At 37.1% G+C, this 16,911-nt stretch overlaps 1 protein-coding gene across 1 annotated transcript in view; it reads left to right on the top strand.

Annotated features, from left to right (window-relative positions):
- Positions 1 to 294: 294 nt before the first annotated feature.
- LOC127638672 (copine-8) overlaps positions 295 to 16,911 on the top strand; it is a 210,708-nt gene continuing 194,091 nt past the window's right edge. Inside the window, exon 1 of the mRNA XM_052120293.1 lies at positions 295 to 542. Coding sequence (XP_051976253.1) covers positions 442 to 542 — 101 coding nt within the window. The 5' untranslated portion in view covers positions 295 to 441. The remainder of the gene's footprint in view (positions 543 to 16,911) is intronic.

Here is a 16,911-nt window from a genome sequence, read left to right on the forward strand (position 1 = left end):
AATATGAACTTCCTGGTATTGTTGTTGTATCTGTCACGGCATTGTCAGTGTTAAATCTGTTTTGAGTCTCACGTGAATTCACAGAAGAATTCGCCAAATATGGCATCATTCCTTCTCCAATGCAGCGCCACACACACACACACACACACACACACACACACACACACACACACACACACACACACACACACACACACACACACACACACACACACACACTACTCTCTCTCTCTCTCTCTCTCTCTCTCTCTCTCTCTCTCTCTCTCTCTCTCTCTCTCTCTCTCTCATGGCGAGCATAGGGGACGCTGTCTCTGTTGTGGACTGACATCAGCTCTGCTTTGCTCCGAACAATTTTTCGCAATCACCCATGAACTGACTGGCGTCAAACGGCGTGAGTCTCCACACTCTTCCGTCTAAACAGGATAAGGAGAGCAAAACAGTATGAACAGCTGCGGCTTCCTGAATATGGCGACGATAGGAGACTTCGACCCGCTCAACGCCACTATTCCAGCCACAAAAGTTGAGATCACAGTCTCATGCAGGTGAGGAAACCTTTACGCACCGCTACACACCTTTACGCATGACGGCATTTTGGCACAACTGGTATACTGTACAGTACAAACACTAATCTGTGTTTCTGAAACATCTGCAGAAAACAATTACTCGTGGCATTTGTTTTTGTTGGGGGGTCATGTTATTTACAGATATGTGTCCGTTTATCCTGTTTATTTGGCCAACATTACCGTGTCTAAGTGTGAATATGCGTTGATTAATACTTTAACCGAGTTGTTAGAGATGTCACTGTATTACGCACCAAAACAACTATTGGACACACGACTGCTCCCACCAGCAGTTAGTCAAATACAGACTAGTCTAGAATAAGTTTTGTGTTGTTACTGGTATAACTGCTTAGTGCTTTTCTGGAATGGATTATAAATTCAGAACTGAAAACAAGATATTGTTTACAAAGAATTCAGCTTGCTTGAAAGTGGCTTATGTCATCATTGTGCTTTGCTTTTGTGTGTGAGTGAATGCATATGGAATATTGATGCTAACACGTTTATATCGTTTATATATATGTATATATAATAATAATAATAATAATAATAATAATAATAATTGATTATGAATGAAACAACCTGACTATGACTACTGACTACTTTTATCAAAAGTCATTCTTAAGGCTTACAGTAAATTGAGTAGAAACAGATCCTTTAAGTAATAATTACAAGTTAACACTTTGTACTGTATATAAACTGTAAATACCTGGGGGGGATCTTACCCCCTTATAGACATCATTTATTCATTTTTTACTTTTTTATTTTATGTATTACCTTTATGAAGTGGGGACAACAAATTGGTCTCCATTTTGTTGCTGATTCCAGATTTGATCTTATTTTCAGGACATTTAATTCAAGCATGCCACTTCAATTTCAAGTTTGGAAGTTGTTTATGGTGATTTTAGGAGACGTCCTTTCAGTTTGACACATTTTCTTCTCATACATACGCTTGCCATAATTTAAAATCGCAATCGTGATGATCTCTTTGGCTAATTTCACATGCATTTTTATTAATAAATCATACGCCTAAGTGCGATTACTAATGATTCACCTTTTCAACTCTCTCTCCCGTAAGTAGCACGACTCTTTAGTCATGAGCCATTTGCAGAACGATTATCTATTTTTTCTTCACATCATGTGGTTGTTGGTGTGCTTGAAATATGTGATGATTTACTTGTAAAGACAAAGAATGTGAAGATTGTCTCTTGCTATGTACAGTATACAGTATACATTTTATGTATAGGAAAATGTATGTTTGTTGCATATTGAAAAATTCTCATATTTATACGATTAGTTCTTTATGCGTAGAAGTTTGTGGTGCATCTGGCTTCGCTCACATAAACAAATGCGAGTGGGCAGGAGCTGTCCGCTCAGCCATTGTGAAGAGATGTTGACGGTGAATTACTATGCTCCATGTCCCCTAGGGCAGGCTTGCACAACAGGGAATACACAAACACACACACATACAAGCACAATCTAGGAGCTCTTTTGCAAGACTGCACCGGGCGGGAAGGAATAGTGGTGGTGCCATGGTTACGATCAGGTGCATTCCTGTGCTACAGAGCCACTATACCACTGTCACCATGGTTATCATTGGAGATAAGCAGAGGAGTGCCTTGTTTTCATAGCATAAAATTAAACTGCATAAAATCAGATTAAAATGAAGCATCCACATGAAGCACAAGTTTTCACTGGTGATTGCACGGTGTTGTTTAAAGACCTGCTTGAACTATGGAGTTAGTTCACCCTAAAATGAAATTCTGTTATTATTTACCCATACTCATGTTGTTCCAAACCCTGTCAACTTTTCATTTTTGGATGAACTTAATTTAAGCAACAGGTGTTTTTTGAAGTTTGTTTGTTGCGGAAATTAGCTGGGGTTATTTTAGCCGTTAATTATGTTTCAGTGCGACCAGAGTTCAATTTTCAGCGTGAGCTGTTTCTTGGCTGTGTAATTATCTGATATAGAGGAGTATGAGGGTGTGAGGTCACTGTAATCACATAAAGAATGGTGAATGGTCACATATTGTCAACCCTGACTGGTTTATGCTTGTTAAATACAGTATTTTCTTTTATTTAACCAGGTTATTTGATTGAGATTTCAATCTCTTTTACAAGAGAGATCTGTCCAAGAAAGGCCGCAACCAGATCTAGATAAATACATAAATCATAATATATGTTGTTTCAAATACATCATTTGAAACAACATATAAAAACACAATCGTTAAAAACAGTTACAATCAAAAGATTGTAATTCATTGGACTTAATAATTATAAAAAGAAAACACATAAAATATTAATAGGTTAACACAATTTGTATGGAATAATAAAAGTAAACTCTCACCCTGGTGCATGTTGGGGCTGCTGTGCCAGGGGAATTTCACAATTTTAGCACTTAAATGTTGTTAAGAGTGTATCACAGTCATTTCCTGTTGCCAGTAGGTGGCGCTATGACTATAACTGAATATTGTCATATAGAAGTGTTCAGGCCGTGAGGTTTGGAGCAGATTGGGCATTGTATGTTTGAGTTATAACAACTTCCTGTTTCATGGCAAAACATCGAAATTTGTCAGACCGTCATGGCCGCGCAGCGAAAACTCAAAAGCTTCGCGATTTAGCATTGCCAAGGCCTTTAGATTAGAATAACCAAAGATGAAGTAGATCTGATGAAATCTCTTGGAGGAGTTCTTTAAAGTACGAGGCCTGGAAATGGCAAAAACTGAGCAAAAATTGAAGAGAAAAAATCTAAATGATTGACTTCCTGTTGAGTTTATGGCATGGGTCTAAGAGACTTTTTTTGTAGGTATTGGCATGTTACACATGTGAACCTAATTTCATAAATGTAGGTGAAACGTAGCGTAAAGCGCACATCATTGAAAGTTTGTAGGTGGCGTTATTGAGCCATTCTGCCACACCTAATTCTGAAAATCATATCAGATGTACATTTTCACCACTTCTGATGTGTGTGCAAAGTTTCATGAAGTTTTGAATATGTTTCGGCCCTCAAAAATGCGATTTGTTTGGGAAATAAATAATAAACGCCTAGAGGAACAATAGGGTCCTCGCACCATCAGTGCCTGGGCCCTAATATAAAACATGATTAATGGCATATTACCAGTTCAAACAGTGAAACATTTTTATACAAGTACTCTCTCCATGTGTTTGTGTGTACGTGTGGACAGACCCCTTTTGAGAAGAAAGTATGCACTTTGTTGAAAAGATGCAGCACCCAGCAGAGCAGGTGGGGGAGCTAGAGAACATTATGGGCTAGGCTAGGGGCAAATCTTTGAAAATTTGAAATATTTTAAGTCAGATTTGATTCATAGATGTACAAAAAACTATTTAAAGTTGCAAAACATCAAAAGCCAAAAATGAAAGGCCATAACTGCTTCTTGCCATTCGGCACAAATTTGACCATTTACAGTTAGACAAGAGATGTAACATTAAATATTAAAACAAAACAAAGAAACCTAAATTTTTTATTTTTTATTTTGATGGTCTTAATAAAGTCACAAAGTTTGGTACGGAAAACTGCATAATTTAAAAGATTATTTACCTGTCGCGGGTCAAAAATGACCTGCAAGCTATAGGAGGATTAGAGCAATACACTTTTCGAAAGTAGAGCCACATGACATTCCACATGTTAAAATGAGACTTGTGTGATAGAATCGCTTATTAACATTGTAATTCAGTGCAATTATACACACTAGAGTATGCAACAATAGCACCAAAGTTTACCGTTTTATGAAAGAACAGAAGTCAGAATGCATTTTACACGTCAAAGAAAGGCCTTTTCCTTGAGTTGAACAATCAGTAAGTAAATGTAATTCAATTGTAAATTAACTTGATTGTAACTCTAGAAAGTAAGCAAGCATGTTTGACCTTCTGTTAACGGCTCTAGTAAAGCTGTAGTGAACCATCTTGGAGACTGTAGATAAGAATCCCCTGTTGAGACTGGTCAACAGAACTGCGGCTCTCCACCCTCCATTCACACAGTAGGGGAAATTCCTGCACAACACTGCACATCTCAGATTTCAATAATGTATCAGACCAAGATGCCTGACTTGTCAATGCTACTTTATACACCAAGAGTCCAGACTGATCTCACAGTGAATTTGGTGAACGGAGGTTGAACGTTCTGATGCTGAAATTGATGTGTATACTGAAATTTAAACCACTGCCCCTAGTGGTTGGAGCTGAAAGTGTTGTTGAGTTAAAATGTCCACAGAGTGGAACCAAAAGTGAGTTGTATTTTTATTTGTAAATAATGTAATACAGTCAATACAGCCAACCTTTTACCAAACGTCAGTGGAGTAAAATGGTCATTTTACAGCAAAAACGATACCTCATAATCGCACTCACCATTGTTTCTGTGAACAGTTACTTCCTGGTTTACCAGAATATTTAGAACTTTATTTTTACTAGAAATTCCTGTCGGGCTGGTTTGAGTATTTCTGGAATTTTCACACACAACAGTCTCTAGAATTTACTCAGAATGGTGCCAAAAACAAAAAACATCCAGTGAGCAGCAGTTCTGCGGATGGAAATGTCTTGTTGATGGGAGAGGTCAACAGAGAATGGTCAGACTGGTTTGAGCTGACAGAAAGGCTACAGTAACTCAGATAACCACTCTGTACAATTGTGTTGAGAAGAATATCATATCAGAATGTTATTCTGAGATGAAGTTAGCGCTGTTTTGGCGTCACGAGGGGAACCTACACTATATTAAGCAGATGGTTTTAATGTTGTGGCTGATCGGTAAGTATATATATATATATACTGTACAGTATAGGTTTATAGTGCATTTTCAGCCTTCAGTGTGGGCTCCATGGTTAAAGCGCAATTTCTCCGCCTCGTCTGTCTTCTCACACCGGCTGCAGCACAGAGCACCGCACGCCTCGCGAGCCCAGTTTAAACTGTAACCTGAAGACACAAGCTGTGTCTGAAAACTGGTAAATGCTGCCTTTAGAGCAAGCCTGTCCTGAAACAGCACAACCCATTTGTGTCAGGACTGTTCGCACATATTCATATCCAACTCATTATTTTTAAGTCACTGAGATTACTTCCAGTCTGCCAATTTGTGACTCTCATGTCTGACATCATTAGTAGATGCTCATTAAGGGACGTGTGTAATAAGCTCCTGCTCAGGTGGGGGTCTGGGGGTCTCATTTACTGTGTAACAGATCTGGAAGGGCAGGAGGGCAGCTGAAGAACCAGCTGAGTCCAGTCTCTCCTGGGGTAGACATCCCAATATTTCTGCTCCACAACGCAGAGTCCTTAGATTACTCTGAATAAAAACCCATCCTTAATTTTATACAGCATTTTTCAGGGAATAACTTCACATCAGAAAGTTCATTCACAGGTTCACTTAGGTTTAGTGGAGGCCGGTTTGGGATTTGTTGCAAACTTAAAGTGATAGTTCTGCCATCATTTTCTCACTCTTATGTCCTCTCAGTTCCGTAGGATTTTCTTTATTCCGTGAAACACTACAGGGGGTATTTTTCAGAATGTCTGAGCTGCTCCTTTCCATTCAAATAAGGTAGACATTAACCAGAGGCCGTCAAGCTCCAAAAAGGACAAAACAATTATATAACTGTAGTCCATATTTGTGCAAGATAATGTCTTTGGACTGGTTTCAGAGGACTTGGTCCTCTGAAACCAGCGCATATGGGCTTGTTTTATGGTGTTATTTTTATGTTTTTTTTTTTTTTTTAAAGAGTTTTCTCAACTTGACCATGTAATTTCAAACGTAAATACTTCAAAAAAGAGAACCTAACTCAATCAAGTAAACCCATGACATTTAACATGCCAAAATAACTAAAATAGAACTCTTTTAGTGATATGCTAGCTAGCAAAAGGAAATGTTATCATGCTAAACACATGCTGGTGGGAAGCAAGTTGTGGGAGTGCAATCTGGTCGTTTTCGCTATGGTTAGCACAGCAATTGCTCAATGGATAAATAAATATGCAGAATTCTCCAACCATTTTGGTCCTCAACCTAGGCTCAAGCTCTACTCTTCACCATGATGATAACCCTGAAAAATACAACACAACAGACATTTTCTAAATCTCAATATAACAAAACATCAGATCTCCCCTTTTGTGTTCACATTTGCACAAAGACACAAAACATGACACTTAATTTAATATTTTGGGCTAATTCCAATCGAAAATGTTCATCCCTATGCCCTACTCACTCCGGACAGAGCTCTTGATGTGGGCATTCTGAAGGGAGCATGATATTACTGTAATTATGTTCCCGTTGCTAACAGACTTTCTGGAAGGGACTTTGCCAAAAAAAATAGATTTTCTTACATTCATTTGGAACGACCCTTCAAGGGCCACCCCCCCTCCAGCAGTGGCTTTCAAGGACACAAAAATACAGTTTGGAAAATGCCCTTTCTCACACTGTCGAGTCCCATGGAAAGCATGCTGGGAACTAGAAATCCTTTGGCCAGTTTTAGTTAACCAAACAAAAATAGTCATGTTTTCCCAATGCAAATGGATAAGTAAAGCTGACAAGACACTTTTTAGTTGAATCAACTCATTTAAGTTCCATTGGTTATATGAACATGGGAGGAGTGAGTAAAACTGACGATAGTGAAAGTTTTTTTGTGTGTAATCTGTGTATTGACGCAGTGTATTGGAATTTGTGTTTGTGCAGAAATGTTTGCAAGTGTGTGTGAGTGCATATACTTTTACATTTATGCATTTGGCAGACGGTCCCCCCGGAGCAACCTGGAGTTAAGTGTCTTGCTCAAGGACACAATTGTGGTGGCTGTGGGGATCAAACCAGCGACCTTCTGATTAACAGTTACGTGCTTTAGCCCACTACGCCACCACCACTCTGAGTGTGCAAATACATTTGGAAGTTTATGCGTAATTTGCAAGATTTCTTTCTTGCATCTGTTGGAATCAAATTTCCACATTGTGGTCACCACAGCATTTCTTAAAATATTTCCATACTTCAGACTTTCCCCTTGCAGAAGAGGTACAGTGGGTTTGGCTAATAACCAGCGTATAATTACTCAAATCTGGCGCTGGGCAAGTATTCATTTTGGTTGCTCGTTGTAAGTCTTCATCGTGGATGGAAATTAAGCTACGGTGTGTTCAGAAAAATCTAACCAATGTGGTTAACAGGTTATCTAGATTTCTTTTCACTGAAGTGTCCATGATAACATAACCTGTATTCATAAAATAAGTATACTGTATTACTGAATACGGCGCATGTCTGTCTGTTTTTCTACAGGAAGATTACCTTACCTGAGATTCATTTATTTTAACCAGTGTGTCCTTATTAGAGGTCGACCGATATTGTTTTTTTCAGGCCGATGCCGATCTTTTGAAATCCGGGCCGGCCGATGGCCGATTATTGCTGCCGATTTATTTTGGTCGATATTTGGCCGATATGTGCTTGTTTTTAACCTCTTATTTGAACACATATAATTACTTAAGATAGACAAAATTTCTCAACAAATACATTTATTGAACACTTGACCAATCTGCACTTGTACACTTAAATTAAAAATGTATAATGTAAAAACATATTTTATAAATAATGTATAACAAATATATTAAATAAACAAAGCAGGTGTTACGAACTGCTCCGAGACACGAAGGTTGATATCCAAATGCAGCTTTAATTAAGGGGCAATCCAGACACGTAATCCAATATTCAGAGCATCCAAGAGAAGCACAGGCATAACTAGGGATGGGTATCGTTAAGGTTTTAATGGTATTACAATCTTACCGATACTGCTTATCGATCCGGTACTTTAACGGTATTCTTAACGGTTCTTTTTGTTATATATATATATATTACACAAAGATAAACGTTATATAGGCACAGTGATTTAATTTCAGTAAGGTCTACTAACATTACTGTTCAGGTGTGGTCTAAAAAGAAATCTAATAATCTAGTAATCAATTGTAAAATAACACTGCATAGTTTATCATAGATAGATTAATGCTTATTAATGCAGAAGTTATTCATTCAAGAGCTGTAAGTGATTTTCTCTTTGCCTTTTGTTGTTTGATTCACAGTAATGGCTCAATCGTCAGCATGTTCATTAGACTGCTTCCCCTTTAAGACAGAGTTCAGATCTAATAGGCTCCTGATGCAGCATATTTTCTCCCAACTATTTCCATAACTATGTCCATTTAAGACATAAACTGTGTTTAAGTGAATCTCCAAGCTGGTCGTTTAGACATATTTTTGTGTATATTTGATCGTTTAGACGCGCACATGAAACCCAAAATAGCCTATGCTTTGCTTGTCTCGTTGTGGTCTGTTTCGGAGCGCGCGCCGCCTTGGGAATGGTATCTCTTGCGCTCTTTTTATTATTAAACGCGTCCCGCAATTTAGCAACAGTAGCATTTTACAACAATCACCGATCCTGCTGATTCTGATGTTAAGTTTGAGTTTTAGGGAGAAATGTCAGTGCACCGCTGTGAAGGGAAGGATGTTGTGCTAGACAGAATGCGGCTTATGTATAAAGATTCTTTTTATAATCTTTGGAAGGCGAAATCTAAAATAAAATCAGACTAATATCACAGATCTAAACCAGGCTACGTTTGAATGTTTAGTTCTGCCACTCATTATGCAGGGCTCATGTTGTGCTCGCTATGGCACCGCGAAAGATCTCTCTCTCTCTCTCTCTCTCTCTCTCTCTCTCTCTCTCTCTCTCTCTCTCTCTGACTGCGAATAGCTAAATTGCATCACAGAAAAATGGTTTCATATTATTATACATAGAAATGGCTGGCAAGATAAAATAACTTTCTCTTTATAGCAATAATAAATGTATTTTCTTAATTTCTCCAGTACTGACAGCAGAACCGATAACGTCCAAGCTTACCAAAGCCAGTCCTTCACTAGCCTATAGTGCGTTGGTATATTTTTTATTACTTATTTCTCTGAATTGAGTGACAACACTCTCAAATATAAGACACACAAACAGAACAAATAAAAGTCTCAGATTCACTGTCTGTAATTGCAAAATTCTTGCTTGCTTATTGTGACATGATAGCAACCCTTCTGCTGTGATAATGCAACTTCAACTACGCTATCAATATCCAAAGTAGCCGAAAGTCATGACGCCTATCGCGTTTTTTCTTGAAGTTGGCAGTAACATATCAAAAGTTTTTAATTAACTATAAAGAAGTTATACAAATTTAATCCTTACCGTTTTCTCCAAGGAACTTAGCTCCTTCCTTGAGGTCTGCTCACTCTGCTGGAAAATGACTCTAGGGGCAGCGTGCGTCGAACACGTGTTCCACAACAACACTAGGCTGCCCACAGATGCGCCTGCCTAATAATCAGCTTGATATACTTGGATATTGGCCGATGCCGATTATGTTAAAAAATGTTTAACATAATCGGTCGACCTCTAGTCCTTATTTTGCTTTTGTAGCTTTATATATTTATTGACATATTTATACTTGTTTGAATGGGAGTTTGGGAAGTGTACTATGGCGTTAACCATCATTCTTGAACTTTCGAACTATATTTGAAGGGTAGCAAATTGCTTTATGAATGCCGTGACATTGCCAGCTTTTTGTCCCCAGACAATGATGAAAGATATCACGCACTTATTGAGACTGCATGAGGAATCATGTCCTCTCTGTTTTTAGAAGTAAGGTCTCTCTCAGAGGTCAGAAGAAGAAGTATGCTTGCATTCAGTGGCTGTTGGACTTATTAGTAGCAGAATACATTAAAATATGTAGATAGAAATGAGAGTAGAATTGAAAATGTTGCTCGGGGGCCAGTCTGTGGGAATCAAAGGGATAGTTCATCTTAAAATTAACCTTCTGTCATCATTTACATTTTTTGAAACAACATGAGGTTCAGTAAATGATGACAGAATTTTCATTCATGGGTGAAATATCCCTTTAACGGCTAGAATTTTGTCTGCGCTCCGTTCCATGTCCCCATTTATATGTAATTGTTTGGTGTGTACACTCTTCAGGATGAGATAGGAGCTGTGTTTATTTGTACGGTAGAATAAACATTGTTTTCTCTGAAGCAGTGGATGATGACCTGCCCAGACGGACTGCGTGATTGGCCCCGACTCAAACGCTCGCTGGGTTTCCTGGAACTTACAGAAGTGGTAAATTCTGGTTGCTATGTGACTCATCGTGGTGGTGAACCTTTCTTGGTCTGTTGCTCCTCAGGCCTGATGGGAGATGTATACGGCACTGGATGACACATTACTGTGCTGCTTTGCTCTTTCTGGCAAGCCGCCCTCTTCAAACCAGAAGTCACCGCTTAAAAAAAAAAGGCAAAGGCTCGAGTAAGAGGCACATCTCCAATAAACTTGAAGGGCTATTCCGGGTTAAATACAACTTTAGCTCTATGTCAGTTTATAAAGTAAATAATTCATTTTGTTACAACAAACAAAAATCTAATGTAGAGCGTTACTATGGAAGTCTTTGGGGCAAGGCATTTTATTGTTTAAAGGAATATTCCGGTCAATACATGTTAAACTCAATAAAATCTGTGGCATGTCGATTACCACATAATTAATTTGGCTCATTCCTTTTTCTTTTTTCTATTTTTGGGGGGTTTTCTCCCCTTTTCTCCCCAATTTTGCATGCCCAATTCCCAATGTGCTTTAAGTCCTCGTGGTGGCGTAGTGACTCGTCTCAATCCGGGTGGTGGCGGACGAATCTCAGTTGCTTCCGTGTCTGAGACCGTCAATACGAGCATCTTATCTTATTGCTTGTTGAGTGCGTTACCACGGAAACATAGCATGTGGAGGCTCACACTATTCTCCACGGCATCCACGCACAACTCACCACGTGCCCCACTGAGAGCTAACAACATTATAGCAACTACAAGGAGGTTAACCAAATATGACTCTACCCTCCCTAGCAACCAGCCAATTGGTTGCTTAGGAAGCCTGACTGGAGTCACTCAGCATGCCCTGGATTTGTAATTGTGACTCCAGGTGTGGTAGTCAGCGTCTTTACTTGCTGAGCTACTCTGCAAGTAGCAAGTAGGAATGAGCCAAATTACCCAATTTGGCTCATTCCTAAAAAAATATGTACAGTCATGCATTTACAATGGAGGTCTATGTGGCAAGTGTTCCGGCAGTTTTCAAAGCATAAATGTGAAATTAGTATTTTGGTTAAAGCACTTGACACATGAATTACTCTGTAAAATAATAATAATAATAATAAAATGTTTTTAATCTGTAAAGCTTTTTATTTATTTATTTCACCATTTAAAACAAACTGTGCCTCATTCTTTTATGCTAAATACATTTTATTCAAAATACATACAAGTTAATTTGTGAATACAAATTCTAAAGATTGAGAATTTATTACCTCTTACCCTAAGAATGAAATCAACATCAACTCATATTTTATGCCATAACATACATACATATATATATATATATACATATAACTGGGACAATAATAGAATATTAAGGACTATGTCAGATGTTACAAATAAAAAACAACATACAAATTAATTACGAAGGTGTAACAGATGTAAATATGAACATAATTAAATATGTGCAAAAATTATAAATACATTATATAATTTTTGAAATGTGTAACCAATGTACAAATAAGAAATGAACTTAACTGTAATCTAATTACAATGTAATTGTATTGCCTAAAAAGTAATTAGATTACAGTAAATTATTACTTTGTAATAGTGATGTGCAATGTGATGTTTTGTCATGTTAAACTGCTACATGTTGGAAAATCAGCTTGAACTGAAGAAGCTGCACTGCTTTGAAAACAGCTGAGCTACTGTCACACAACTGAAGCTACATTAGTAGCATCGCTATTAATAGTTAGCTATGCCCCAAAACTGACGTAACGATGTTACTGATGCAAATCTGACCTCCTTTAATAAAGTGATTTTAAATGACGCTTTCCAGATACATTTTAAAGATTTGTGGTATTTCATCAACAAAAACATTTGAAAGCTCCTTTGTTTTTAGCCGCAGTGCTAACATGTCGTTAAATGTGAAACAATGTGCGCTTGAATTGCGGTATGGACGAGACTGCTCTGCGCTGAACGCACTGTGATATTTTTGGCACCGTGATCTGTCACAACAGCAGGAAGCCGCTCCATTGACCTTTAAGGCCATAAAGATCACATAATGGGTCGCATTGAGCAAAATGAAAAGTGTGTCTGAGTGTATTGAGCAGTGACAAGAAACCCGCTGTGCTGGAGCTCAATACGCTCTAAAAAGAAGACTCAAAAGCAGCCTGTACAGCAGAGAGCAGAACACTGCAATACAAACTACTGACAGTATTCAATCAATGTACATTTTCCTCATTGGTTTCGGGCCAAATGCTTTTGGAAGGGCAAACTGCAGTTTACTGTCTTAGATGCAGAGGCCAGCCTCTAGTTTGGGCTTTATCGGTGTGCTTATATATCTGATAAAAACAGAGTGCATGATGGGAACATTCATCAAGTAGCACAATCATAATGGTCAAACATTGCCACATATTCTGTGACCTACTGTATAGTGATTTATACACCTAATGAAATTCCTTTAAACTGTTTAAAAGAATGTTTTGGGTTCAACACAAGTTAGTTCAATCAACAGCATTTGTGGCATAATGTTGATTAGTACAAAAAATTATTTTGACTCTTATTTTAAAAAAAAAAGGAGAAGGAAAAATGGTAGTTACAGTGAGCCACTTACAGTGGAAGTGAATGGGGCAAGTCCATAAACATGTAAATACACACTGTTAATGTAAATCACAAAAGTACATGATAAAATCGATTACTAATCTTATCTGTATAAAAGTATACCCACTATTACAAGTTCATTGCCATGATGATGTGACACTGTAAACCCTGCAATCGGGAACATACTGTACCGGCAGTAAATACCTGACTTCATCACACTGAAATCTTGTTTTTGTAAACCCACACAATGTTTATGTTTTAAGATAGTGCCTTACTGTAAATGCAGTTTTTACTTTTTAAAAGAAAGGAAACTATTTTTGATGGTAATCAACAAAAATCCCACAAATGCTGCCGAGTGAGTGTAACTTGTAAACCTGGAACATTCTTGTAAAACAAGTGTTAAGGAAGCTACTGTAGTTTACCCAGCTAATTTACATTAGATCAACTAGCGTCAAGCTACACTTAAGTAACAACTAGAGTTAAAAAAAGGTTAGCTACACTACTTTATATGCAACTTCCAAAAATTATGTTTTGTCTTTGATAATTATTACATGATAACTGTAAAATGTATATATTTTTCTATATATAATGTATAAATTATATATATATACATTCTGAATCATAAATGTTAGTAGAAAGCTTTAGTTTCTGAATCAGAAAATTAAAGACAAGCATTAAAGACCACATGAAACACATTTGCACCACTTTTAACTTCCATAATGTGACATAATGTGAGTGCAACAGGAAGTTTAATGAAAAACAAAAACATTTTTATCCTGATTTCATCTATTTTGAACTATAATGTTCATGGTCTTGAAAACTCCATTGTCTTTCAGCAGTGTTTTTGGATTAATAAGCCGAATATAGAATAATAGGTAAGCGTGACATTTTATTTTTAAAAAGCTTGTTAAGTGAAGTCAGACAATAATGTTTCATACTGCAAAATATATTTTTCTTAAACATCTTTGGATCTATGAAAATGTCTATGATTGTTGAGAAGCAAAATGCCATAAGTAAGGTTAGATTTAAAAATGCCAATAGGGGAAGAATAATGTACTTAGCCAATATTCAATATATATTCTCTAAAAACATGATTTTAATGTCTTACAAAATAATGTCGATCTTGTCTGAAGGATGTTTAGATATTTTATTCTAAAACAATATAAGATTAAGAAATCATTTGAAGCAGCATCTATCTTCTAGGCACATGTGACATTTACTGTATTATCATCTGTTTTCTCTATGGATGAAACAGTATGCATATGGAAAATATATGCAGATGAGGTTATGCATAATAAAAAACAGGCAATATAAGCAGTGGTCGATCGGTAAAAATAAATTCAAACATTCTTTTTTTGTAGGTAGGCATCACACAAAGATCATCAGTGGCCTCGCGATTGTTATTGTTTTCATTTAATGCATGTTTAACCATGACAACCCATATGCATCATTAGTGCACTCCAGCTTTGATGTTTCGCCACAGTTTTACTATGTCAATTTGGTGGTATATAAGCAAAGAAGTTAATATATTAATGTGCTGAAATTATGCCGCTGTAGGCAGTCACTTGCACACTATATTAGGGAGTTGTTTACAGTTTTGTAATCAATAAATTCAGAACTCAGCTTGAATGCACGTGCTTTATAACTCTGAAATAACCATATGTGGAGCTTACGACATGGGGAGGAGCTGAGGGGATATGTGAGGGGGTGCCATCCCTCTTGTTGAAAGAAATTGAAAAACCAACCCCCATCTTCAAACCACCATGCCCCTCTTACCATCGCCTTTAAATCAATTGTGTCAAGTATTAATCTTAAAACTAATCCTGCAAGTATAATATTTACAAATGTTTATAATTTTTTTTAATAAAAGACACCCAGACGGTCAAAACATGTAAGAAATGCTACACGTCATATCTGTGCTGGATCACACTTGTCTGCCCACAGTGTGAAAGTCCAACACTTTTCCTGGATGCGTCATGTTGCTGTAACCTGTAAAATAGACCGAAGGTGTCTTACAAACATTACTTCAGAGTTAAAAAATCAATGAGAGCTGAAACCTGTTTGACATGCATAGCATGTGTGATGCAACCGTAGCAAAGAAATCACGCTTTGGAACAAAGACATTTATCAGATACAGGGAAGTTATCTTGGCAAACAACTTTATTATGTTGGATCATTATATAGGTCAGTCATATTGAAATAAGAGCATGTTGGCAAAACATTGCACATCTTTACTACATCTTATCTGCAAGATAAATATGTAAAAAGGTCAGGCACAATAAGCAAAGGCTTCAGCCTACACCTTTTTGGTTATTATGTATGTTTTCATTTATTATGAAAAATTGTATTTGAGGACCGAAATACATTTTTGAAATTGAAAAAAAAAATCTGTGCATTCTTTTGGGTTCGAGTCCACCTTAGTCAAGTCCGAGTCTTTAAACAATCGAGTCTGAGTTGAGTCCGTGTCCAAAAGGGGTCGAGTTGGACTCAAGATCATGTCCATAACAGGCCGAGTTTAAATGAATCTGTTCATGAATCTGAATTACAATTTTAACCGTAAACTCAACATCAGTGTTTTAAGGTTATTTTAAACTTCACAACTAAGAAAAACTGTTTGTCAATATATATATATGTAACAAAAACACCTCTGTTGCATTACATGTATACATTTATGATTAATATCCTGCTGAACAAACTTCAAACTCTGTCATCGAATAATACATTTATTTTAGTCTATAATTAAATTAATTATCAAAACATTTCACTGCCCAAAATATCCTAATATTTCATTATGCATGGTTGAATGTTATGAATGGTGGACGAATGCTGTAAAAGAATGTATTTTAAGCAGCTCGTCAATGCTTTGAAAATAGTCAATCAATAATACATTGTTCATCTGTTTAGAGTTGCAGTCTGCTTTAGCATTAATGCTTTTATTCCCAGTTAATTCATCAAGATATTATGGACCAGTTCAAGCTGACAAAACTGTGTGGACCACAAGAGACTACAGAAGCCTACATATGCCTAAAAAGACTGAATATCCAATATTAATACTATTTTTATGTATATGTATATATGTATGAGAGACATGATGTGGGTGACTTGACTCAATTAAGTTCTTGATTTAAGTTTTTAACCACGATGAATCCGCAATGCGAGCAAGTCTTGGCTGCACAAACATCACATGCAATTTTACCAGTCCCATGTCATGTGAAACTGCCTTGTTTAGTTTCTATTACATTGGATATATACCCGTCTTTATGTTTTCGACGTGGCAGCCAACTCGGTAGTCGATGTTATACAGTAGTCTCTATAGTAACATTCAAGCATATTGGTTGACTGATGAGTGTGCCTGTGCAAATGCATATGTGTGTGTGTGTGTTTGCTTAGATGTAGACACAGTTGTTTCACTGTGTTTATGACTACAGGGGCTAATACAGTGGCATGCAGACAGAGACATGTTCATTTATTTCTGTTTTATTTTGTATTCATTGCGTCCCAAATGCCATAGTTCCAAAGGCTCGAGTCCGAGTCAAGTTAGAGTAATAATACATCCGAGTCCATGCATCCATTAAAACTGGACTTGTGACTCGGACTCGAGTCCGAGTCCAAACTGGAGTACCGCAACTCTACTGTGAATAAATGAAGTTGTGTCCTTATGTTACTTTAAAAGTGCTTCGCTAACAGATTGGTGTG

This window comes from Xyrauchen texanus, chromosome 47 (assembly GCF_025860055.1).
Source record: "Xyrauchen texanus isolate HMW12.3.18 chromosome 47, RBS_HiC_50CHRs, whole genome shotgun sequence".
In the NCBI taxonomy this organism is placed as follows: Eukaryota; Metazoa; Chordata; class Actinopteri; order Cypriniformes; family Catostomidae; genus Xyrauchen; species Xyrauchen texanus.